Source organism: Musca autumnalis, unplaced genomic scaffold (genome assembly GCF_047663935.1).
Source record: "Musca autumnalis isolate F117 unplaced genomic scaffold, ASM4766393v1 scaffold_4, whole genome shotgun sequence".
NCBI lineage: Eukaryota > Metazoa > Arthropoda > Insecta > Diptera > Muscidae > Musca > Musca autumnalis.
Genome location: NW_027411977.1, coordinates 218,650,502 through 218,678,260, shown reverse-complemented (window position 1 = coordinate 218,678,260; position 27,759 = coordinate 218,650,502). Strand labels below are relative to the sequence as shown.

Genomic DNA, 27,759 nt, shown 5'->3' with positions numbered 1-27,759 from the left:
TTTCTGAGAGTTCCCCAATTACCGCTTCAGACAACTGCCCCCATAATTCTGATCACTGCTGCAGCCGCTTGCCATATACCTGCTGGTCGAATACCCGAAGTAAGACCAAACTACCCTGCAGGGGCTACAGGATTAGCAAAAGAGCATGATGAGCTTCTTCCAGCCAACCCCAATGACCCCAGAGTCAAGAAGGATAGGATTATTGCTTTAAATAAGTCAAATGAAATTTTAAATTTTTGTTCCATTGGGTTTAAAACAGGGGTGCTCAGAATAGTTAGTGTATTAGTAGTGGTAAGACACTTTCCCCCATTAAAGAGAGGAAGCGAGCACCAATGGTTTAAAATATCAAAAGTAAGTTTTTGCAAAATGTTGTTCGATAACTTTCTGCAATTTTTCTTGCTTGAGAGAGTAAAATTCACTGAGAGAAGTTGCTGAAACTTGCTGAGTAATTATTTCTGGGAAAGTTGTCGTACACACCTAGTGTTATCAGAAGTCAGAGTTTGATGTTTGAGGCCAGCCGGTTTTGATAATCCTCGCCTTGTATTATTTTCATGTCATTGAACATCGAAAGCTTTTGACTTTTTTTATTGACAAACCTATTTAAAAAATTAATAATTTGGAAAACAAATGAATAGAATTTTGGGATAAACCTTTTATTATATGGACTTTTGTGGATATCCTTTGAAGAAATTTGGTAAGAAGGTGAATTTTTATTATTATTTTAATAATAAATTAAATAATAAATCTTTTTTTCTTTGTCAGGAAATACATTCTCACCAATCCAAACAGAAGACAGATCAAGAGAAAAATATTCAAGGAACTCTTCAAAGAGAAACCATTTTAAACATCGTGAGACAACTAAAGAGATCAACAAATCCACACAAGAGAACCGGCAAGATATTTTGTCAAGTTATAGGAGAAAATCGGAATGTTGTCATCATAAAACAAAATCAACTTGTCACAAATTGAAGCGACGAACATGAACATCGCGGATATAGAGGATCTCAAATGTCTTTCAATATTACAAGAATGAAAGAGAAATCAAAAGGTTGTCCACCATCTGATGATAAACCAAAACCACCCTCTCATTATTTAGAGAATTTAGGTAGGGCATTCAATGTGGAAATTGAGAAATTAAAGCAACAAAGAGATGTTTTATTGATGGAAATGGAAAGAGAAAAAAGGACAAAAATGCAAACGAATGGTTGTTTGGAACAACAACAATTCCTTCCAAATTCTCAAAACTGGTCAGAAAAATTGGTAGGAAATTTCAATAATTCAAGACAACAAAATTATGTTGATGATGGCAAATCGGTGGCGGCCATGGAGAGTGAAAATTGGTCACAAAAATTAAAAGAAAATTCTAAAAAGTACCACAATGAATGTCTAGATTCGAATGGAGAAATTTGGTCTCAAGTTTTGTCAGCAAATTTTAATAAATATTCAAAAACATTTAGAAAATCCACACAAAATTATGATAATTCTGCTGCAACAAAATATGCCTCAGGTCAAGATCAGAATGGAGAAATTTGTTCTCAAGTTTTGTCAGAAAATGTTAATAAATTTTCAAAAGTACCAGGAAAATCGATGCAAAATTATGATGATAATGATTCTGCTGCAACAAAATATTCCTCTCAGTATCAATGTGTAAGTGTCTCTCCCAGATATGCCACGAATTCTGATTTGGCTATGAGGCCAAAGTCAAGGACAATAGCAACACAGTTGACAACAGATGTCAGAGCCACAGGGGATCATATGATGGATTTTGAAGACAAGGAAAAAGAAATGAATTCTATTAAACATCCGGAAAAGGTGGATTGTACTAAAAATGATGTGGAGAATTTTATTGAAACCCATATAACTCCCAAGGCCCCACAGTCAATAATTGTCAATTGCTGTCATCGTTGCTACTTTCGATGGACTGGAGTAATAAATTCGGCTATGAAACAGCCGCCATTGTGTGTTCACAAATTACCCAAGTGCCTAAATCAAGTTCTATGTTGTGGAAAAGTTTACAGGGATTTGGATACCATAAAGTATACTAAACAAGGTCCCGTCTTAGGGAAACCCAAGAGGGATGTTGAAAGTTGTTTGCGTCGCCAGACTACAGATTTAAATACCGAGCATTTCTGTGCCAGAAATATAGAAGCAGCTAATAAGCCTATAACCAAGCATCACAACCCGGAAATACATTCCCAAATTGATTGTGAACTGTCTAGTCCAAGGCAAAATAGAAATGGACCAAGTACCTTCAAGGAATCTGATACCTATAACCGATTACATGAAAGAAAACGTGTGGATTCAGATCCACAAGAATTTCAGCCTAAAAATATACAAAAATCTGCGAATTACTCCTCAACCGAGACGGCTTCACCACGTAAATGCAGTATTGGCAGTTATCCCGTGCAAAATCAAAATGCGGCAAATTTGTTGAGAGAATCTGGGACCTATGAACAATTCCATGGAAGAAACAAGTAAGAACAGTATTAAGTTCGGCAGGGCTGAACTTTTTATAACCTTCACTTAGTACTTATAGTTTGTATAGTAAGTACTAAGTTTGTATATGTAAGTACTAAGCTCAATTCTCCACGTTATTTCAGAAAGGGACTATAGAAGCACCCTTTCTTTCAGAAAGGGACTATAGAAGCACCCTTTCTTTCAGAAAGGGACTATAGAAGCACCCTTTCTTTCAGAAAGGGACTATAGAAGCACCCTTTCTTTCAGAAAGGGACTATAGAAGCACCCTTTCTTTCAGAAAGGGACTATAGAAGCACCCTTTCTTTCAGAAAGGGACTATAGAAGCACCCTTTCTTTCAGAAAGGGACTATAGAAGCACCCTTTCTTTCAGAAAGGGACTATAGAAGCACCCTTTCTTTCAGAAAGGGACTATAGAAGCACCCTTTCTTTCAGAAAGGGACTATAGAAGCACCCTTTCTTTCAGAAAGGGACTATAGAAGCACCCTTTCTTTCAGAAAGGGACTATAGAAGCACCCTTTCTTTCAGAAAGGGACTATAGAAGCACCCTTTCTTTCAGAAAGGGACTATAGAAGCACCCTTTCTTTCAGAAAGGGACTATAGAAGCACCCTTTCTTTCAGAAAGGGACTATAGAAGCACCCTTTCTTTCAGAAAGGGACTATAGAAGCACCCTTTCTTTCAGAAAGGGACTATAGAAGCACCCTTTCTTTCAGAAAGGGACTATAGAAGCACCCTTTCTTTCAGAAAGGGACTATAGAAGCACCCTTTCTTTCAGAAAGGGACTATAGAAGCACCCTTTCTTTCAGAAAGGGACTATAGAAGCACCCTTTCTTTTAGAAAGGGACTATAGAAGCACCCTTTCTTTCAGAAAGGGACTATAGAAGCACCCTGTCTTTCAGAAAGAAACTATAGAAGCACCCTTTCTTTCAGAAAGGGACTATAGAAGCACCCTTTCTTTCAGAAAGGGACTATAGAAGCACCCTTTCTTTCAGAAAGGGACTATAGAAGCACCCTTTCTTTCAGAAAGGGACTATAGAAGCACCCTTTCTTTCAGAAAGGGACTATAGAAGCACCCTTTCTTTCAGAAAGGGACTATAGAAGCACCCTTACTTTCAGAAAAGGCCTACATAAGTACCCTTTTTCTGAAAGGGACTATAGAAGCACCCTTTCTTTCAGAAAGGGACTATAGAAGCACCCTTTCTTTCAGAAAGGGACTATAGAAGCACCCTTTCTTTCAGAAATTGACTACAGAAGCACCCTTTCTTTCAGAAAGGGACTATAGAAGCACCCTTTCTTTCAGAAAGGGACTATAGAAGCACCCTTTCTTTCAGAAATTGACTATAGAAGCACCCTTTCTTTCAGAAAGGGACTATAGAAGCACCCTTCCTTTCAGAAAGGGACTGTAGATGCACCCTTCCTTTCAGAAAGGGACTGTAGAAGCACCCTTCCTTTCAGAAAGGGAATATAGAAGCAGCCTTCCTTTCAGAAAGGGACTATAGAAGCACCCTTCCTTTCAGAAAGGGACTATAGAAGCAGCCTTCCTTTCAGAAAGGGACTATAGAAGCACCCTTCCTTTCAGAAAGGGACTATAGAAGCACCCTTCCTTTCAGAAAGGGACTATAGAAGCAGCCTTCCTTTCAGAACCGGACTATAGAAGCAGCCTTCCTTTCAGAAAGGGACTATAGAATCACCCTTCCTTTCAGAAAGGGACTATAGAAGCACCCTTCCTTTCAGAAAGGGACTATAGAAGCACCCTTCCTTTCAGAAAGGGACTATAGAAGCACCCTTCCTTTCAGAAAGGGACTATAGAAGCACCCTTCCTTTCAGAACCGGACTATAGAAGCAGCCTTCCTTTCAGAAAGGGACTATAGAATCACCCTTCCTTTCAGAAAGGGACTATAGAAGCACCCTTCCTTTCAGAAAGGGACTATAGAAGCACCCTTCCTTTCAGAAAGGGACTATAGAAGCACCCTTCCTTTCAGAAAGGGACTATAGAAGCACCCTTTCTTTCAGAAAGGGACTATAGAAGCACCCTTTCTTTCAGAAAGGGACTATAGAACATAGCCGACCAAGAAGAGCGAGCGCTTAAATTGTTTATGTGTGGGTAAAATTACACTGACAGAACAGGGTGATGATTTTCATATTGAGTGTGAAATGAAAAATATATTGTTGGCGCGTTCGCTTTGTATGACTTAAATTAAAAATAATATACAGTTAGGCAAGAAAAGTATTGCAAAAACCAAAATTGTAGAAAATTTCATATTAATTGTTCGTTTATGGCAACAAATTATGTAAAAACTATACGGTTTTTTGTGCAAATCTCTTGCTATAGTTCCTTACAACAATATTCCGTCAAAATATGCAAAAGTTATTTGCGATTTATAACAAATACGGTCAAAAATAAGAAATAACTACTATTTGGGGGGTGACAATAAAAGTATTGCAAAAATTGCCAAATCGATGGTTTCTTCGAAAATTACCAAAGGTGTGTTCCTTAATGAGTTGTCTATCCCCTTTGGACATTCATTGCAGCATTAATGAGCTTAGTTAAAACAAAAATTAAGGCTCGGTATGTTCCACTCTAGGGTACTGGTTCCCCAATTTTTAGTAAATCTTGATCCTTCGTTGGAGGATGTTTTTGGAGTTTTTTTCTTAAATTTGACCCAAACATTTTATGAGGGTTGATATCAGGATGTTGTCCCGATGTATTTAAGAGTTTTGTGTTGTTATATTACATCGGCAATTTACACAAATAAGATTAACATGTCATTATCTGGTCTTTGGAATGGTGGTAGTTGACTTTGCTGGAGCTTTCGGGATAGATTTTTCTGACTTTCAGACTAATGACTATTAAATATTTCTTAACAATGTCAGTGGGGATGTCTTCCTAATCATTATTATATCGGTGAACCCAATTTCGCATACTATTTTCCATGGGAAAGAATATAGTACCCAAATATTCGGTATTCCAGCTTCTCCAGTAGCGGTTTAATTTCCACATTTGATGGATTTTATTGGATTTGGCGCAATTTTTTGGATTTATTATGACAGCAGAGGATAATATCTATCCAATTAGTAAAAATTAAATCATATCAATACGATTTAGAGACGAAATAGTGCTCTGTCGTAGGTCGTTTCAAAATACTACACTGGTGTCAATTTTTTCCATATACTTTCCAAAGGTATTTCGATGTTCTCAAAGCCAAAATCGGACTGTTTTGCATTGTTTCATTATCCTACAATACATATTGAGTCAAATATTCATTCTTGGCATACTTGCCTATGGCCGATTCGTCATTGTTTATTGTTAATAGGGTCCCATGCATTTTTTACCTGTCTGAAGACCCTCCATGACCGCATTTTTATCACTGAACTTTATTAAATTCAATACTGTTAGTCTATTATTAGCCGCAAAAGGCGTAAAAATGCATAATGACCGCAAAAATTTTATAGTTTTACAGTACTGATTTTCCCGTTGCAATACTTTTATTGTCACCCCCAAGTAGTAGTTAATTCTTATTTTTGACCGTATTTGTTATAAATCGCCAATAACCTTTGCATATTTTGATGGAATATTGTTGTAAAGACCTATAGCAAGAGATTTGCACAAAAAACCGTATGGTTTTTACATAATTTGTTGCCATAAACGAACAATTAATATGACATTTTCTACAATTTTGGTTTTTGCAATACATTTCTTGCCTAACTGTAAATAACTTCATAATTTGAAAAGTATTTTTCTTCATATGTTAATTTTTTTGAGAGAAAAAACAAATTGTATATAAAAATGATTTTTTAAGACTTTCTAAGCATACATACATTTTTTATTGTTGCATTGCAGACGAGGCATTCTGCGTCATTAAAAATATTAATACAAAACAAAAATCATTTTCAAATTCTTCCCTCCACATATTTGCTGTACAACTGCAAAATCTTTTCTGTGTACCCAAAAATAAACAAATAAAGCGGCATCAACCTGCTTGCATGAAATTCAGTACAAGACTGAAGTAAAAAATCAAAACATTTGCTCTCTTACTTTGCGTTCGGGTCGCGTGTGTGTGATTTGCCGAAAAACTTCGTAACCAAATCAATTCCCACGAACGGGTTTGCTATAGAAGCACCCTTTCTTTCAGAAAGGGACTATAGAAGCACCCTTTCTTTCAGAAAGGGACTATAGAAGCACCCTTTCTTTCAGAAAGGGACTATAAAGCACCCTTTCTTTCAGAAAGGGACTATTGAAGCACCCTTTCTTTCAGAAAGGGACTATAGAAGCACCCTTTCTTTCAGAAAGGGACTATAGAAGCACCCTGTCTTTCAGAAAGGGACTATAGAAGCACCCTGTCTTTCAGAAAGGGGCTATAGAAGCACCATTTCTTTCAGAAAGGGACTATAGAAGCACCCTTTCTTTCAGAAAGGGACTATAGAAGCACCCTTTCTTTCAGAACGGGACTATAGAAGCACCCTTTCTTTCAGAAAAGGGACTATAAAAGCACCCTTTCTTTGAGAAAGGGACTATAGAAGCACCCTTTCTTTGAGAAAGGAACTATAGAAGCACCCTTTCTTTCAGAAATGGACTATAGAAGCACCCTTTCTTTCAGAAAAGGACTATAGAAGCACCCTGTCTTTCAGAAAGGGACTATAGAAGCACCCGTTATTTCAGAAAGGGACTATAGAAGCACCCTTTCTTTCAGAAAGGGACTATAGAAGCACCCTTTCTTTCAGAAAGGGACTATAGAAGCACCCTTTCTTTTAGAAAGGGACTATAGAAGCACCCTTTCATTCAGAAAGGTACTATAGAAGCACCCTTTCTTTCAGAAAGGGACTATGGAAGCACCATTTCTTTCAGAAAGGGACTATAGAAGCACCCCTTCTTTCAGAAAGGGACTATGGAAGCACCCTTTTTTTAGAAAGGGACTGTAGAGCACCCTTCCTTTCAGAAAGGGACCTTTCAGAAAGAGATTATAGAGCACCCTTTCAGAAAAGGACTATAAAAGCACCCTTCCTTTCAGAAAGAGACTATAGAAGCACCCTTCCTTTCAGAGAGAGACTATAGAAGCACCCTTCCTTTCAGAAAGAGACTATAGAAGCACCCTTTCTTTCAGAAGGGGACTAAAGCAGCACCCTTCCTTTCAGAAGAGGACTATAGAAGCACCGTTTCTTTCAGAAAGCGACTATAGAAGCACCCTTTCTTTCAGAAAGAGACTATAAAATCAACCTTTCTTTCAGAAAGGTACTATAGAAGCACCCTTTCTTTCAGAAGGGGACTAAAGAAGCACCCTTTTTTCAGAAAGGGACTAAAGAAGCACCCTTTTTTCAGAAAGGGACTATAGTAGCACCCCTTTTCTGTAGGGGTCTATAGAAGCACCCTTTCTTTGAGAAACTGTCTATAGATGCATATTATGGTGGAGGGTATAAACATATTGATTCGGAAATTCGTACTAATGAATCTAATAATTTATCTGCACGCAGGACGCTCTCACCACAAAAATGCAGTGTTGTGAGTAGTAGGAACTTCAAGAGAAATGAGGAGATATCAGATTCCCATAATATGAGAGAAGAGAAGCCAAAAAAACATCGCGAACGGGTGAATTGTGAAGAGACTGGCATTTATAACTCTAAAAAGGATCCCTCTGCAGAAAGCCACAACAGCGAAGAGAATTCTCACACCCCACCGAAACATAACAAAAGAGAGAAATGCAAGGAATGTGAGATTTTTGGCAAATCACCAAATGCCCTTGCTTCTCCCAAGCAACGGGATCTACTGGAAGCTGTGAAGAGAAAGAAACCGGAAGAAAATGTTCAATTAGACAAAGATAAAGATTTGCGAAATGTCATTAAATGTCAAAATGGAAGACACCACGATGAAATAAATTCTTCAAGAGTTGGTGAAGAGAGTTCTTCAAACAATTTCAAACCACATTACCACTTAAGAGAAGTGAAATTATCACAGACAAGGAACGATGTGTGCGATAGAGAGATCCACAAACTAAGAGATTACGTAGAAGTAAAGAGTAACACCTGTGGAGAAGAGAAAGACCATGCTGAAATATACAAAGAGACACAAAATCATCAATTGAAAGAAAAAACTACTTCGAATGTTGTGGAGAGAAAAGTTGGACACAATATTTATCAGAATCCTAAGAATATTGTTGAAGAGAAGAAAGAGCAAATTGAAATTATCACGAAGGCACACGAAAGAGACAAAGACACCGCACGAAATCACCAATTAAAAGAGAATCATTCTTGGAAACACATGAAGAGGAAAGTATTGCCTGAATTTGATGAGAATTCCGTCGCTAATAATGGAGACTCAAATCAAAAGGAATCCCAAAAGGCTATAATCAACACTTTCATGATAGCTTTGGATAACAAAAAAGCCAAAAAATTGATAGCTGTAATGGAACGTTATACAAATCGTAAAATGGAGAAATTTGAAAGGTATTACAAAGCTAAGGAGAAGAATGAGGACCACCGGGCAGGTTATAAACACTATAAATTGATGGAACATAAACTGGTTTGGGAAAAGCCAGTTCGAAACAAGTCCATAGCTACAGAAATTTCTTCACCGCGCCAGGAATATTCCTTAGCTACCATGGAAATGTTGAAGCAAATGCGTCTAATGGAATATAGGGCCAAAAAAGGGGAGATAACAGGAGAGAGAAATGACACAGAGGAAGATAAAGATATGTGCCAAAGCCCGGATAGAAAAAGCTTTACAAAATGTGAGGAAAGGGAATTTGAAGTAACAAATGAAATAAGTAGTAAGGAGGAGAAAGATCAGGACCCATGCCGAAGGCCTGATGGAAATAAGGAGAAAATAAATTGTTATAAGGTGAAAGAGGAAATATGTCAAAGCCCTGATGGAGGAAATTTCGCAAAATTTAAAGAAGATGAAACTGAAATTCTTAGCGATGAAATAAACATTATGGCTGCAGAATCTCAGAGCTTTTATTCATGCCATGATGGTCAAATTTCTCCCAGTTATAAAGGAAAGAGTCCCAAAAGGTTTAACAATGAAGCCGAACAACTTGAGAAGCATGAGATTACTAAGAGAGATGGAAGTACTAATGAGAAAATTCGAAATGAATGTTGTAACAACATTGGGGAAAGTTCATCACATGAAGAACTAATGAAGTTGGCCGCAAATCGTTCCCAAGGAAAGAAACCTCCACACGAAAAGCTTAGAAATTATCGGCAATATGTAAAACAATATCAAAATCAAGATTATCCGGAGAACAGAGACATAAGAAAATATCAATTGGCAAATGGCAGGCAATGGTCACAAGAGAACGGGAACAGAGATAAAAACGGAATAAATAATGATAAGAGAGATAATCACAAAACAATTCATGCTGAAGATTCCGTGACAAGTAATGGAAACATTGTGAAAGAGAGAAAAACTTTTACAGTTGTTGGTGGAAAAACAATATTGAGAGAGAATCCAAACAGTCATTCAATTCTAAGTAGAGAATGTTCAACTGATGAGAATGAGAAAGCGAAACAAAAATTACTTTGTGAGAGAGAAACCTTTGCCAATGTTGGAGAAGGGGCGAAAGAGAGGCAATACACAACGGAGGACAAGAATAAATTCACAATGAAGTATGATAAGAGAGCAATCACTGATGTTTCTGTCAAAAGTTATGTGAAAAATAGAGAATTTTCAATTGATGAGAGTGAGAAAACAGAAGAAATCTTACTTTCTGAGGGAGAAACATTTGCAAATGGTAGTGAGAAAACAATTTCTTGTGACCGACTCTCTAAACTTGAGAATAGAGAAACAGCTGTAAGGAGAAGCAAAGGCAAATCTTTGATTCCGAATACAAATGAGAGTTCAAAGGCACATCGGAGAGAAGAGAATGGGAATAGTGAGTTCTTAATGGAGAGTAATAAAAATGGGCGAAATAAGGAGTCTGATTCTGGGCGAAACTTTACCACTGAGAATAGAGAAAGCAGCTTGAGAGAAAATCGTGGTAAATCTTTTATTGAAAATATACAGGAGAACTCAAAAATATATTTGAAAGAAGACCACAGCAAAAATACAAAAGAAAATAACAATTCCAAGAATGGCGTTCATAGAGAGAGCATCAAAGAGAGTAACATTGTAGACAGTGAGAAGAAAACATTTCCGGTTAATAATGGAAAAAAAGGTTTAAGAGATCGAGAGAGAACAACAACAACGAATTACACTAAAACTGAAAAGATCTCTAATACTGCCGAAGTTATTCAGACTTTTAAAGTTAAAGAGAAAATTATAAAATCCATAGAAAAATATGAAAACGAAGCGGGTAAGACTCACACAAATGAAATGAGCTATAAATCGGTGAAATCAAAACATGTGGTTGTGGATAAGATGAACCCGGAAAGGCCTAAAAATTCTGAAAATAATTCTACAAACGAAAAAACAGATGCCTTGAAAGCCGATCTCAAAGAGAGAATAGAGAAACATTTTAAGGGAGAGGATCAACAGCAGCATCCAGGGAGATTTGAAAGAAGTTCTCGAGAAATTTCAGAAAATCGTTTAGTAAATCGTAGTGATCAGCAAGGGGAACGATTTAAAAGAAACTCTAGGGAAAATCTTAAGTCAAGTCAGGTTTTTAATGGCAATATGGATCCTCAGATCCAAATTAAAGAATTGCAAAATTGTGGCAGGGAATCCCAAACCGGAGAAGAATATAGAAGCACTCTTCACAAAAAAAGATTTGAAAGAATTCAGATTTCGGAAGAGGATCAAAGTTATAATTGCGGCTTGAAACCTCAGATTCAAAATGAATTTGAAAATAAAGGTATGAAATCTCAAACTGAAAGGGAAAATCGAAACACTTATCATAATGGTAGATCTGAAGGAAGTTCTCGACAATTTTCTGAGAAGCATTCAGAAGAAAAAGATCACCAAAGGCAAAGATTTAACAGAAATTCTAAAGTAACAGCAACTAGTCAGATTTCGGAGTCGGATCAAGGGTTTAATTGCGGCTTGGAACGACAAATTAAAATGGAAATTCAAAATAAAGGTGTGGAATCTCAAATTGAAAAGGAAAACACGATTTCGGAGAATGATCAAAGGCTTAATTGCGGTTTGGAACCTGAGATTCAAAAAGAATTCCCAACTAAAGCTATGCCATCTCAAAGAGAAAAGGAAAATCGATACACTCTGCATAAATGGAGAGGTCAAAACCTATATGGAAGCATTCCTAAGGAAATATTTAAGGAATATTATAGGCTTGAATATTTGGATGATGATTTTGAGTCCGAACTAAACTCCAATACGAGTTTCCAAGGAGAAGAAAAAGAAGAACCGAACACAAAAGAAGACTCTAGAAGAAAATATACAAGAAAGGATACAGAGACAGTTGAAAATAAACAAAGAAACAATGAAATTCCTCAAGAAGTTTTTAGATCCGTTCATCCTAATACAACAACTGGATCACAACAAACATCTCAAGAAGAAGAAGAAAGTGAAAATCTCTTTGGGGCCTTGAAAGTAAAATTGCCAAATACTGAGGAAGATACAAGAAAAACTATTCTAAGACCTAAGGCTATGACTACAGAAGTATATAAATCTTCCCGTATATATGGTTCCATAGTAAAACCTAAACTCAAGGGTCCTCAAAGACCGTTGAATTCTCAAGAAGAACGGAATGAAGCTTTTAATGAGCCGCAAGGGAAACCAGACGATAATATATATGGTTCCATAGTAAAATCTATACTCAAGGGACCTCAAGGACCTTATCAAGAAGAACTGGAAGAAGCTTATAATGAGTCACAAGGTAGATCGGCTAATAATACTGTGAATAATGCAAGTCATACCCATAATTCGTCCATAGAAGACAGTAAACATTTAAAGGATCAATTGAATTGGAAATCTTCAGCTGCTTCAGCAAATACAATACTACCAGGAAAGAAATATCCTGCCGGTCAAATTGTTATTGTAGAAAGAAGCCAGGCTAAATCCTCCAATACCTTAGAAAAAGAACTTCCAATGACAAGCAAACTCAATGGGGACAAATCAAGATCGATGGTCAATGCTGATATAACCTCAATAAGTACGACTAAAGATTCACCTAATCCCGGAGAAAAACAATTGCCAAAACAAATCAATGGGAACCAAGAAAGAATTAAATATCAAGAACTAAGAGGGGACCAAGAAAGGGTGCAGTATTTAGGTGAAGACGATATAATAAACCGAAAATGCATTAAAGAACCGGATATAGTTGAAGAACCCTCAGAGAACGTCTATTTGAGAGAAAATGCATCTAAGGGTAGTCTCCTTACTGACAAATCTCTAGAAACCCCGTTTATCAGTGAAGAAATGAAGAAGGCATCAGCAAATACTTACCCAAAGGGAGAGCAAATTGCCTATGTTGAAACGGAGAGAATTTCAGAGAGTAGAGCAATTCAAGATGCCATACAATTGTCTCAGCGATCAGAGCAAATTTCTAGTGACGAAACTAAGAGAATCTCTGAGAGCAACGAATTTCAATATGCCATACAATCCTCTCAACAACCACACTTGAATCACAATGACGTTGCCGATAACTCTCATAGTTCTCCAAATACAATGCAAGTTTTAAGAGATCTAAGGAACTTTTTATCCTCTCAACAAATTGTTGATACCTCCGAGGGAGAAGAGTTGGGAGAATTGGCCATTGATCTAATACGAAAAATAAGTAAAACTTGCCATACAAAATCTAATCCCATGGAAATGCAAGGATTCATTGCTGAGCAGAGAGTAACAGATAATAAGCAAGAAGAAAAGAGAGAAATTCTAGAAGAGAGGTTAATGGAGAGCAATCTCTCTACAGGGAACATGAAGCAAGAGAATATCATAATTGCTTTGAAAGAAGACACTAAAGATTCTGTGAAGGAGGAAACCCCAAATTATCAACCAGAAGAAATACATGAAGAGAACCAAAAAAACTGGAACAATGACAATGATAACAAATTACCTAGCTTTGATATGGAAAAAGAGATAATCATAAGCGGTTTCGAGGAGCAAAAAAATAAAGAAGATTCGGATAAGAATGAAACACAATGGAAAGGAGAGGAAGAAACTTACAGTTTCTCTACAGGGAACCTAAATACTGAGCAACAACCCAAACTGAATACTGCTCCAACAGGAACATTAATCGATTCCGATGCGGTATACTCCAAAAAGCCCAATTACCCAATTTCAAACATCGATCCAAAACAAGAGTTTAAGTTCGAAGACGAAGTTCCAAATGTTCCATTAAAATATCGTAGTGTAGATTTTAATAAAAATAATGAAATGGACTTGAATATAAGGGAAACTGAATTGGAAGCAGAATCGTCTTTAGAAAAATTTCAAGAATTTAATAGTTATCCCGAAATTTCAACGGGTTTTCAGAAAAATACAACACCACTTGAGGCTGTCCAAACCCCTTGCGAAGAGCAACAAGAACATTTCCAAACCTCTTCTCTCATTGGTCCCCTAAAGGGTATATTGAAACCATTTACTCAACCATTCTTTAGTGGTGGAAATAGATCTAAAAATATTCCACAAAATAGCGGAGATATGGCTGGTAGCAATGCGATATCAGACCACGGTGATAGAAAATACGGATGCCGCCATCAAGCTTCAAATGATCACGGTAAGTATACATCAATAACAACTAGTTGTCGATAACAGCCTTTTCTATGGAAATAATTGTCGATAACAACTTTTTCCATGGAAATCGTTGTCGATAACAACTTTTTCCATGGAAATCGTTGTCGATAACAACTTTTTCATGGAAATCGTTGTCGATAACAACTTTTTCCATGGAAATCGTTGTCGATAACAAATTTTTCCATAAAATAAGTTGTCTACAACAACTTCTTCCATGGAAATAGTTGTCGAAAACAACCTTATCCCTGCAAAAAGTTGTCGATAACAACTTTTTCCATGGAAATAGTTGTCGATAACAACTTTTTCCATGGAAATAGTTGTCGATAACAACTTTTTCCATGGAAATAGTTGTCGATAACAACTTTTTCCATGGAAATAGTTGTCGATAACAACTTTTTCCATGGAAATAGTTGTCGATAACAACCTTTTCCATGGAAATAGTTGTCGATAACAACTTTTTCCATGGAAATAGTTGTCGATAACAACTTTTTCCATGGAAATAGTTGTAGATAACAACCTTTTCCATTGAAATAGTTGCCGATAACAACTTTTTCCATGGAAATAGTTGTCGATAACAAATTTTTCCATGGAAATAGTTGTCGACAACAACTTTTTCCATGGAAATAGTTGTCGACAACAACTTTTTCCATGGAAGTAGTTGCCAATAACAACTTTTTCCATGGAACTAATTGTCAATAACAAATTTTTCCATGGAAATAATTGTCGATAACAACTTTTTCCATGGAAATAGTTGTCGATAACAACTTTTTCCATGGAAATAGTTGTCGATAACAACTTTTTCCATGGAAATAGTTGTCGATAACAACTTTTTCCATGGAAATAGTTGTCGATAACAACTTTTTCCATGGAAATAGTTGTCGATAACAACTTTTTCCATGGAAATAGTTGTCGATAACAACTTTTTCCATGGAAATAGTTGTCGATAACAACTTTTTCCATGGAAATAGTTGTCGATAACAACTTTTTCCATGGAAATAGTTGTCGATAACAACTTTTTCCATGGAAATAGTTGTCGATAACAACTTTTTCCATGGAAATAGTTGTCGATAACAACTTTTTCCATGGAAATAATTGTCGATTACAACTTTTTCCATGGAAATAATTGTCGATTACAACTTTTTCCATGGAAATAGTTGTCGATAACAACTTTTTCCATGGAAATAGTTTTCGATAACAATTTTTTCCATGGAAATAATTGTCGATAACAACTTCTTCCATGGAAATAATTGTCGATAACAACCTTTTCCATGGAAATAATTGTCGATAGCAACTTTTTCCATGGAAATAGTTGTCGATAACAACTTTTTCCAGGGAAATAGTTTTCGATAACAACTTATTCCAGGGAAATAGTTGTCGATAACAACTTTTTCCATGAAAATAGTTGTCGATAAAAACTTTTTCCATGGAAATAGTTGTCGATAAAAATTTTTTCATGTAAATAGTTGTCGATAACAACTTTTTCCACGTAAATAGTTGTCGATAACAACTTTTTCCATGGAAATAATTGTCGATAACAACTTTTTCCATGGAAATAGTTGTCGATAACAACTTTTTCCATGGAAATAGTTGTCGATAACAACTTTTTCTATAGAAATAGTTGTCGATATCAACTTTCTCTATAGAAATAGTTGTCGATAACAACTTTTTCTAGAGAAACAGTTGTCGATAACAACTTTTTCTGTAGAAATAGTTGCCGATAGCAACTTTTTCCATGGAAATAGTTGTCGATAACAACTTTTTCTATAGAAATAGTTGCCGATAACAAATTGATCTATAGAAATAGTTGTCGATAACAACTTTTTCTATAGAAATAGTTGTCGATAACAACTTTTTCTATAGAAATAGTTGTCGTTAACAACTTTTTCTATAGAAATAGTTGTCGATAACAACTTTTTCTATAGAAATAGTTGTCGATAACAACTTTTTCTATAGAAATAGTTGTCGATAACAACTTTTTCTATAGAAATAGTTGGCGATAACAACTTTATCTATAGAAATAGTTGGCGATAACAACTTTTTTCATAGAAATAGTAGGCGATAACAGCCTTTTCTATAAAAATAGTTGTCGATAACAACTTTTTCTATAGAAATAGTTGTCGATAACAAGTTTTTACATGGAAATAGTTGTCGATAACAACTTTTTCTATAGAAATAGTTGTCGATAACAACTTTTTCTATAGAAATAGTAGTCGATAACAACTTTTTCTATAGAAATAGTTGTCGATAACAACTTTTTCTATAGAAATAGTTGTCGATAACAACTTTTTCTATAGAAATAGTTGGCGATAACAACTTTTTCTATAGAAATAGTTGGCGATATCAACTTTTTCTATAGATATAGTTGTCGATAACAACTTTTCCTATAGAAATAGTTGTCGATAACAACTTTTTCTATAGAAATAGTTGTCGATAACAACTTTTTCTATAGAAATAGTTGCCGATAACAACTTTTTCTATACAAATAGTTGCCGATAACAACTTTTTCTATAGAAATAGTTGTCGATAACAACTTTTTCTGTAGAAATAGTTGTCGATAACAACTTTTTCTATAGAAATAGTTGTCGATAACAACTTTTTCTATAGAAATAGTTGTCGATAACAACTTTTTCTATAGAAATAGTTGTCGATAACTTTTTCTATAGAAATAGTTGTCGATAACAACTTTTTCTTTAGAAATAGTTGTCGATAACAACTTTTTCTATAGAAATAGTTGTCGATAACAACTTTTTCTATAGAAATAGTTGTCGATAACAGCTTTTTCTATAGAAATAGCTGTCGATAACAACTTTTTCTATAGAAATAGTTGTCGATAACAACTTTTTCTATAGAAATAGTTGTCGATAACAACTTTTTCTATAGAAATAGTTGTCGATAACAACTTTTTCTATAGAAATAGTTGTCGATAACAACTTTTTCTATAGAAATAGTTGTCGATAACAACTTTTTCTATAGAAATAGTTGTCGATAACAACTTTTTCTATAGAAATAGTTGTCTATAACAACTTTTTCTGTAGAAATAGTTGTCGATAACAACTTTTTCTGTAGAAATAGTTGTCGATAACAACTTTTTCTATAGAAATAGTTGTCGATAACAACTTTTTCCATACAAATAGTTGTCGATAACAACTTTTTCTGTAGAAATAGTTGTCGATAACAACTTTTTCTACAGAAATAATGGTCGATAACAACTTTTTCTATAGAAATAGTTGTCGACAATAACTTTTTCTATACAAATAGTTGCCGATAACAACTTTTTCTATAGAAATAGTTGTCGATAACAACTTTTTCTATAGAAATAGTTGTCGATAACAACTTTTTCTATACAAATAGTTGTCGATAACAACTTTTTCTATAGAAATAGTTGTCGATAACAACTTTTTCTATAGAAATAGTTGTCGATAACAACTTTTTCTATACAAATAGTTGTCGATAACAACTTTTTCTATAGAAATAGTTGTCGATAACAACTTTTTCTATAGAAATAGTTGTCGATAACAACTTTTTCTATACAAATAGTTGTCGATAACAACTTTTTCTATACAAATAGTTGTCGATAACAACTTTTTCTATACAAATAGTTGTCGATAACAACTTTTTCTATAGAAATTGTTGTCGATAACAACTTTTTATATATAACTAGTTGTCGGTAACAGCTTTTTCTATAGAAATGGTTGTTGATAACAATTTTTTTTATAGATATAGTTGTCGATAACAACTTTTTCTATAGAAATAGTTGTCGATAACAACTTTTTCTATAGAAATAGTTGTCGATAACAACTTTTTCTATAGAAATAGTTGTCGATAACAACTTTTTCTATAGAAATAGTTGTCGATAACAACTTTTTCTATAGAAATAGTTGTCGATAACAACTTTTTCTATAGAAATAGTTGTCGATAACAACTTTTTCTATAGAAATAGTTGTCGATAACAACTTTTTCTATAGAAATAGTTGTCGATAACAACTTTTTCTATAGAAATAGTTGTCAATAACAACTTTTTCTATAGAAATAGTTGTCGATAACAACTTTTTCTATAGAAATAGTTGTCGATAACAACTTTTTTTATAGAAATAGTTGTCGATACCAACTTTTTCTATAGAAATAGTTGTCGATAACAACTTTTTCTATAGAAATAGTTGTCGATAACAACTTTTTCTATAGAAATAGTTGTCGATACCAACTTTTTCTATAGAAATAGTTGTCGATACCAACTTTTTCTATAGAAATAGTTGTCGATACCAACTTTTTCTATAGAAATAGTTGTCGATACCAACTTTTTCTATAGAAATAGTTGTCGATACCAACTTTTTCTATAGAAATAGTTGTCGATAGCAACTTTTTCTATAGAAATAGTTGTCGATAGCAACTTTTTCTATAGAAATAGTTGTCGATAGCAACTTTTTCTATAGAAATAGTTGTCGATAGCAACTTTTTCTATAGAAATAGTTGTCGATAGCAACTTTTTCTATAGAAATAGTTGTCGATAGCAACTTTTTCTATAGAAATAGTTGTCGATAGCAACTTTTTCTATAGAAATAGTTGTCGATAGCAACTTTTTCTATAGAAATAGTTGTCGATAGCAACTTTTTCTATAGAAATAGTTGTCGATAGCAACTTTTTCTATAGAAATAGTTGTCGATAACAACTTTTTCTATAGAAATAGTTGTCGATAACAACTTTTTCTATAGAAATAGTTGTCGATAACAACTTTTTCTATAGAAATAGTTGTCGATAACAACTTTTTCTATAGAAATAGTTGCCGATAACAACTTTTTCTATAGAAATAGTTGCCGATAACAACTTTTTCTATAGAAATAGTTGCCGATAACAACTTTTTCTATAGAAATAGTTGCCGATAACAACTTTTTCTATAGAAATAGTTGTCGATAACAACTTTTTCTATAGAAATAGTTGTCGATAACAACTTTTTCTATAGAAATAGTTGTCGATAACAACTAGTTGTCGATAACAACTTTTTCTATGGAATCGTTGTCGATAACAACTTTTTCTATAGAAGTAACTGTCAAAGCTGTCCAACTTTTTCATGGAAAAAGTGGTTATCGACCAAGTTTTCTGTGAAAACTGTTTCGAAATTTTTATATTTCACTATTTCCAGTTGAAATTGGCCCAATTGTGCAGCAAACTCAAAAACCCACACAATTTCTTGCAAGAAAACGTGATGCACGACTTCCACCATTTACCAATTGTCCTTGTGTTTTGAAAGAATATTTGGAGATTATGAACAATAGATACAACATTTCAAAGACATAAAACCGTTATATAATTAGAATTTATTTTTTATTAATAATATTTTCAGAATTATTTCTGTTTGTTTTTTTTTCGTAATGTAACAATAAACTTAATTTATGTTCATATAATTGTTAAAAAAATATCGTTTACAATTGGCAAATAAAAAACACAATGTAATAAAATTTATGAGTTGTTTTTACAATGTTTGTACGGGATAACGAGGACTTTGTTCGCGCGAACGAGCCTGACGAAAACGATCATCGGTTAGATTGTGACGCAGCTCTTGATTTTGTACTTGGAATTCACGGGCCAGTGTTGCATTTTGTTCACGTTTTAGACGTTCAGTTTCCAGATCGTGCTGTGGAAAAAGAGATATAAAAACGGGTAATGTTATTAGAAACGGTTTTTGGGAATTTGAAAGTAAAATTTTATTATTCTAACCAAAAGTTCTTCATTTTGTTTCCTCAATTGCAATAATTCTTGACTTAATTTACTATCAACTTTGATTTGTTCCTCCAAATCACGTCGAGTTTTTGCTAATAGTTCTTCTAAGGTTTCCGCTGAGATTTGCTTACCCTTTTCCGTTTTATCCAGATCTAAGCGTAAGCGTTCATTTTCTGATTCCAACTGCAAATAAATAAAACAAATATGTTATCGAAATATTAACTTAGATTTGGGAGGCTTACCTTTCTCTTAACATCATTCAATTCATTTAGTTCAGCATTTAATTTATCCTTTTCATTATCCAGTTTATCGCATAGTTCCTTGCGCGCCTCCAAATCAGTTTTTAGTATACGCTGTTCGTCCTGACACTCGGCTAGTTGATGTTCCAAACATGTATTTTTGGCAGTGAGTGTTGCAATTTTATCTTCTAATTCGGATATTAATTTTTTACGGCAGTTTAATTCTTTTTTAAGTGTTGAAATTTCAGCATCTAATTCAGCAACTTGGCGTCTGGATGACGAATTTTTTGTGGAATATGAGGTGGGTGTTTTATTATTTATATTTAATACAATGGAGTTGTAATAATTTTTTAACTACTTTTACTCTTGTTCTACTAATAGTTTCTTAATTCTAAGGCAGCAACAACAACGACAACAATTACAGCTACTATAACAGGAAAGGATTAGAAGATAGCAAATCATAAAGAGAGATATGAGAAGAATTAGAAAAAGTTATAAATTGTCGATAGAAAAGCTGTTACCGACAACTATTTCCATAAAAAGGTGTTATCGACAGCTATTTCCATGAAAAAAGTTGTTATCAACAACTATTTCCATGAAAAAAGTTGTTATCGATAACTATTTCAATGGAAAATGTTGTTATCGATATATGTTTCCATGGAAAAAGTTGTTATCGACAACTATTTACATGGAAAAAGTTGTTATCGACAAATATTTCCATGGAAAACTGTTATCGACAACTATTTCCATTGAAAAAGTTGTTATCGACAACTATTTCCATGCAAAAAGTTGTTATCGACAACTATTTTCATGGAAAAAGTTGTTATCGACACCTATTTTAATCGTTATCGACAACAATTTCCATGGAAAAAGCTGTTATCGATAGCTATTTCCAAAGAAAACGTTTTTATCGACAACTATTTCCATAGAAGAAGTTGTTATCGATAACTGTTTCCATGGAAAAATTTGTTTTCTACAACTATTACCTTGGAAAAAGTTGTTATCGATATCTGTTTCCATGGAAGAATTTGTTATCGACAACTATTTCCATTGAAAAAGTTGTTATCGACAACTATTCCTATAGGAAAAGTTGTTATCGACAACTATTTCTATAGAAAAAGTTATTATCACATGAAAATTGTTGGAAAAAGTTGTTGTCGACAAAAATTTCCATGGAAAAAGCTGTTATCGACAACTATTTCTGTAGAAAAAGATGTTATCGACAACGAAAAAGTTGTTATCGACAACGAAAAAGTTGTTATCGACAACTATTTCTTAGAAAAAGTTGTTATCGACGACTATTTCTATAGAAAAAGTTGTAATCGACAACTATTTCTATAGAAAAAGTTGTTATCGACTACTACTTCTATAGAAAAAGATGTTATCGACAACTATTTCTATAGAAAAAGTAGTTATCGACAACTATTTCTATAGAAAAAGTTTTTATCGACAACTATTTCTATAAAAAAAGTTGTTATCGACAACTATTTCCATGGAAAAATTTGTTATCGAAAACTATTTTTATAGAAAAAGTTGTTATCGACAACTATTTCTATAGAAAAAAGTTGTTATCTACAACTATTTCTATAGAAAAACTTATTATCGACAACCATTTCTATAGAAAAAGTTGTTATCGACAACTGTTGCCATCGAAAAACTTCTTATCGACAAATATTTCAATAAAAATAGTTCTTATCGACAACTATTTCCGTGGAAAAAGTTTTAATGGACAACTATTTCCATGGAAAAGGTTGTTATCGGCAACTACTTCCAAATTTCCGTGGAAAAAGTTGTTATCGACATCTATTTTAATGGAAAAATTTGTTATCGACATCTATTTCCATGGAAAACGTCTTTATCGAAGAAGTTGTTATCGATAATTACTTCCACGGAAAACGTTGGTTTTTACATCTATTACCATGGAACAAATTGTTAACGACAAATATTTCCACGGAAAAAGATGTTATCGACAACTGTTTCCATGGAAAAAGTGTTATCGACAAGTGTTTCAATGGCAAAAGTTGTTATCGATAACTATTTCTATGGAAGAAGTTTTTATCGACAACAATTTCCATGGAAAACGTTGTTATTTACAACTATTTCCATGGAACAAATTGTTATCGACATCTATTTCCTTGGAAAAAATTGTTGTCGACATAGATTTTTATGGAAAAAGTTGTTATCGACAACTGTTTCCATAGAAAAAGTTGTTATCGACAACTACTTCCATGGAAAAAGTTGTCATAAACAATTTCCATGGAAAAATTTGTTATCGACTTCCTTGGAAAAAATAGATGTTGATAACAAATTTTTCCATGGAAGAAGTTGTTATCGATAACCGCTTCTATAGGAAAATCTGTTATCGACCGCTGCTTCCACGGAAAAAGTTGTAATCGACATATATTTCCATAGAAAAAGTTGTTATCGACAGCTGTTTCCATGGAAAAAGTTGTTATCGACAACTGTTTGTTGTCGACATCGATTTTTATGGAAAAAGTTGTTATCGACAACTGGTTATCGACAACTATTTCCATGGAAAATTTGTTATCGACATCGATTTCCTTGGAAAAAATTGTTTTTGACATCGATTTCCATGGTAAAAGTTGTTGTCGACATAGATTTTTATGGAAAAAGTTGTTATCGACAACTGTTTCCATGGAGAAAGTTGTTATCGACAACTACTTCCATGGAAAAAGTTGTCATAGACAACAATTTCAATGGAAAAATTTGTTATCGACATCGACTTCCTTGGAAAAAGTAGATGTCGATAACAACTTTTTCCATGGAAGAAGTTGTTATCGACAACCGCTTTTCCATTTTCATGGAAAACGTTTTTATCGACAACTTTTTCCATGGAAGAAGTTGTTATCGATAATTACTTCCATGGAAAACGTTGGTTTTTACATCTATTACCATGGAACAAATTGTTATCGACAACTATTTCCATGGAAAAAGATGTTATCGACAACTGTTTCCATGGAAAAAGTGTTATCGACAAGTGTTTCAATGGCAAAAGTTGTTATCAACAACAATTTCCATGGAAAATGTTGTTATCGACGTCTATTTCCATGGAAAAAATTGTTGTCGACATAGATTTTTATGGAAAAAGTTGTTATCGACAACTGTTTCCATGGAAAAAGTTGTTATCGACAACTACTTCCATGGAAAAAGTTGTCATAAACAATTTCCATGGAAAAATTTGTTATCGACATCGACTTCCTTGGAAAAAGTAGTTGTCGATAACAACTTTTTCCATGGAAGTAGTTGTTATCGATAACCGCTTCTATAGGAAAATCTGTTATCGACCGCTATTTCCACGGGAAAAGTTGTTATCGACATATATTTCCATAGAAAAGGTTGTTATCGACAACTGTTTCCATGGAAAAAGTTGTTATCGACAACTGTTTCCATTGAAAAAGTTGTTATCGACAACTGTTTCCATGGAAAAAGTTGTTATCGACAACTGTTTCCATGGAAAAAGTTGTTATCGACAACTGTTTCCATGGAAAAAGTTGTTATCGACAACTGTTTCCATGGAAAAAGTTGTTATCGACAACTGTTTACATGGAAAAAGTTGTTATCGACTACTGTTTCCATGGAAAAAGTTGTTATCGACAAATATTTCCTTGGAAAAAATTGTTGTCGACATAGATTTTTATGGAAAAAGTTGTTATCGACAACTGGTTATCGACAACAATTTCCATGGAAAAATTTGTTATCGACATCAATTTCCTTGGAAAAAATTGTTTTTGAAATCGGTTTCCATGGTAAAAGTTGTTGTCGACATCGATTTTTATGGAAAAAGTTGATATCGACAACTGTTTCCATGTAGAAAGTTTTTATCGACAACTACTTCCATGGAAAAAGTTGTCATAGACAACAATTTCAATGGAAAAATTTGTTATCGACATCGACTTCCTTGGAAAAAAGTAGTTGTCGATAACAACTTTTTCCATGGAAGAAGTTGTTATCGACAACCGCTTCTATAGGAAAATCTGATATCGACCGCTATTTCCACGGAAAAAGTTGTTATCGACATATATTTCCATAGAAAAGGTTGTTATCGACAACTGTTTCCATGGAAAAAGTTGTTATCGACAACTGTTTCCATTGAAAAAGTTGTTATCGACAACTGTTTCCATGGAAAAAGTTGTTATCGACAACTGTTTCCATGGAAAAAGTTGTTATCGACAACTGTTTCCATGGAAAAAGTTGTTATCGACAACTGTTTCCATGGAAAAAGTTGTTATCGACAACTGTTTACATGGAAAAAGTTGTTATCGACTACTGTTTCCATGGAAAAAGTTGTTATCGACAAATATTTCCATGGAAAAAGTTGTTATCGACAATTATTTCCATGGAAAAATTGTTATCGACAACTATTTCCATGGAAAAAGCGGTTATCGACAACTATTTCCATGGAAAAAGTTGTTATCGACCACTGTTTCATTGGAAAAAGCTGTTATCGACAACTGTTCCCATGGAAAAATTGTTATCGACAACTGTTTCCATGGAAGAATTTGTTATCGACAACTATTTCCATGGAAGAAGTTGCTATCGACAACTATTTCCGTGGAAAAAGTTTTTATCGACAACTATTTCCATGGAAAAAGCTGTTATCGACAACTATTTCTATGGAAAAAGTTATTATCGACAACTATTTCCAATAAAAAAGCTGTTATCGACAGTTATTTCCATGGAAAACGTTTTTATCGACAACTTTTTCCATGGAAGAAGTTGTTATCGATAATTACTTCCATGGAAAAAGTATGTTTTTACATCTATTACCATGGAACAAATTGTTATTGACAACTATTTCCATGGAAAAAGATGTTATCGACAACTGTTTCCATGGAAATAGTTGTTATCGACAACTGTTTCCATGGCAAATGTTGTTATCAACAACTACTTCCATGGAAAAAGCAGTCGACAGCTATTTCTATGGAAAACGTTTTAATCGACAACTATTTCCATGGAAGAAGTTGTTATCGACAACAATTTGCATGGAAAATGTTGTTATCTACAACGATTTCCATGGAAAAAGTTGTTTTCTACAACTATTACCATGAACAAATTGTTATCTACAATTATTTCCATGGAAAAAGTTGTTATCGACAACTATTTCCATATAAAAAGTTGTTATCGACAACTGTTTCCATGGAAAAAGTTGTTATCGGCACCTATTTTAATGAAAAAAGTTGTTATCGACAAGTATTTCCATAGAAAAAGTTGTTATCGACAACTATTTCCATAGAAAAAGTTGTTATCGACAACTATTTCCATGGAAAAAGTTGTTATCGACAACTATTTCCATGGAAAAAGTTGTTATCGACAACTATTTCCATGGAAGAAGTTGTTATCGACATTGATTTCCTTGGAAAAAGTTGTTTTCGACATCGATTTTTATGGAAAATGTTGTTATCGACAACTATTTCCAAGGAAAAGGGTTTTTATCGATCACTATTTCATGAAGAAAATTGCTATCGATATCGATTTCCATGGAAAACATTTTAAAATCTTTTTATAAACTACTTAAAAATCCAAATTCTATCCTTCTACAGAAAAAGCAGTTATCGACAGCTATTTCCAAGGAAAAAATGTGTTATGGACATTTATTTCCATAGAAAAAGTTGTATCGACATTTATTTCCATAGAAAAAGTTGTTATCGACAACTACTTCCATGGAAAAAGTTGTTATCGACTACAATTTCAATGGAAAAATTTGTTATCGACATTGATTTCCTTGGAAAAAGTTGTTTTCGACATCGATTTTTATGGAAAATGTTGTTATCGACAACTATTTCCAAGGAAAAGGGTTTTTATCGATCACTATTTCATGAAGAAAATTGCTATCGATATCGATTTCCATGGAAAACATTTTAAAATCTTTTTATAAACTACTTAAAAATCCAAATTCTATCCTTACCTATACTCGGCCGTTTCATTCTCCAAACTTTGATTATTACCCTCCAGCAAAACTGCATCATGTGACAGGCTGCGGTAATGTTCCAACATTTCCTCACGTTCTTTTTCCTAAAAAAAATATTAAAAAAAGTTAATGTAACAATGTGGAATCTTTTCAGTATTTTTTCTCACCTTATTCAGCAGCAGATCCTCTGCCTTTTTAACTTCTTCAACATATTTCCGCAACTGCTGTTTAAGTCTTTCAATTTCCTTCTCAGAGTCTTTCAATTGTTTACGAAGCGTTGAAACTTCAGCTTGACTTTCAGCCAAGTCATTGCTCAGGCGCCTAAAGGAGGAGATGAGGAAAAAATGTATTATGCTTGGTTTACATTTACGAAATCCACTCGATTTCAACTGTCAATTCCATTGGTTAAACGTCAAATGAAATCCAATGGATTTCAGATGAGATTTCATTTGACGTTTGAGCAATGGAATTGACAGTTGAAATCGAGTGGGTTTCGTAAATGTAAACCTAGCCTTAGTTAATATTTCATTCTATATTGTGGACATTGTAAAACAACAACTTACACATTTTCCTGTATGGCTTGATCTCGACTGGTTTTCAATGCCGTCAGCTGCTGACGTAAACTTTTACTTTCATTAGAAGTTTCATGTAATTCGTTGTTACGTTCACGTGTTTGCGTGGAAAGTTTACTGGAAATGAGAAAGGAGAGGGAGAGAGAGATGGAATTAATTATAATAATTCTATAAACAAGCGATAGACGATCGGGTGCATCTTTATAGACGACATGAAGGAAGTTTTTATAGACGACCTCAAGACCGTTTTTGTGGGCGACCTAGAGGGCGTCTTTATAGACGACCTAGAGGGCGTCTTTATAGACGACCTAGAGGGCATCTTTATAGACGACCTAGAGGGCGTCTTTATAGACGACCTAGAGGGCGTCTTTATAGACAACCCAGAGGGCGTCTTAATAGACGACCTAGAGGGCGTCTTTATAGACGACCTAGAGGGCGTCTTTATAGACGACCTAGAGGGTGTCTTTATAGTCGACCTAAAGGGCGACTTTATAGACGACCTAGAGGGCGTCTTTATAGACGACCTAGAGGGCGTCTTTATAGACGACCTAGAGGGCGTCTTTATAGACGACCTAGAGGGTGTCTTTATAGACGACCTAGAGGGCGTCTTTATAGACGACCTAGAGGGCGTCTTTATGGACGACCTAGAGGGAGACTTAATAGACGACCTAGAGGGCGTCTTTATAAACGACCTAGAGGGCGTCTTTATAGACGAGCTAGAGGGCATCTTTTTAGACGACCTAGAGGGCGTCTTTATGGACGACCTAGAGGGCGTCTTTATAGACGAGCTAGAGGGCATCTTTTTAGACGACCTAGAGGGCGTCTTTATAGACGACCTAGAGGGCGTCTTTATAGACGACCTAGAGGGCGTTTTTATAGATGACCTAGAGGGCGTCTTTATAGACGACCTAGAGGGCGTTTTTATAGTCGACCTAGAGGGCGTCTTTATAGACGACTTGAAGGGAGTCTTTATAGACAACCTAGAGGGCGTCTTAATAGACGACCTAGAGGGCGTCTTAATAGACGACCTAGAGGGCGTCTTAATAGACGACCTAGAGGGCGTCTTAATAGACGACCTAGAGGGTGTCTTAATAGACGACCTAGAGGGCGTCTTTATAGACGACCTAGAGGGCGTCTTTATAGACGACCTAGAGGGCGTCTTAATAGACGACCTAGAGGGCGTCTTTATAGACGACCTAGAGGGC

General features: G+C 34.5%; 2 protein-coding genes across 8 annotated transcripts in view; one reads left to right on the top strand and one right to left on the bottom strand.

The window, feature by feature from the left end:
* The first annotated feature begins 488 nt into the window (after positions 1-488).
* Positions 489-19,552, top strand: LOC141402309 (uncharacterized). Its single transcript, XM_073983238.1, has 4 exons — positions 489-694; positions 763-2,474; positions 7,946-14,082; positions 19,237-19,552. Exons 2-4 carry the CDS (start codon positions 1,009-1,011, stop codon positions 19,389-19,391), a joined length of 7,758 nt encoding a protein of 2,585 aa, XP_073839339.1. The 5' UTR covers positions 489-694; positions 763-1,008; the 3' UTR covers positions 19,392-19,552.
* The window catches only part of Cep135 (Centrosomal protein 135kDa), an 82,465-nt gene continuing 74,107 nt past the window's right edge, over positions 19,402-27,759 (bottom strand). For 2 of the 7 annotated variants that reach the window (XM_073983240.1, XM_073983239.1), the window contains 6 exons: positions 26,546-26,671; positions 26,150-26,303; positions 25,980-26,086; positions 20,057-20,324; positions 19,812-19,997; positions 19,402-19,728 (listed from right to left, as the gene is read on the bottom strand). In XM_073983240.1, the coding sequence (XP_073839341.1) occupies positions 19,567-19,728; positions 19,812-19,997; positions 20,057-20,324; positions 25,980-26,086; positions 26,150-26,303; positions 26,546-26,671 (1,003 nt within the window). In that variant the 3' untranslated portion in view covers positions 19,402-19,566. Of the gene's footprint in view, positions 19,729-19,811; positions 19,998-20,056; positions 20,481-25,979; positions 26,087-26,149; positions 26,304-26,545; positions 26,672-27,759 lie in introns of all 7 variants that reach the window. The other 5 variants (XR_012412587.1, XR_012412588.1, XR_012412589.1 and 2 more) reach the window with 5 other exon arrangements.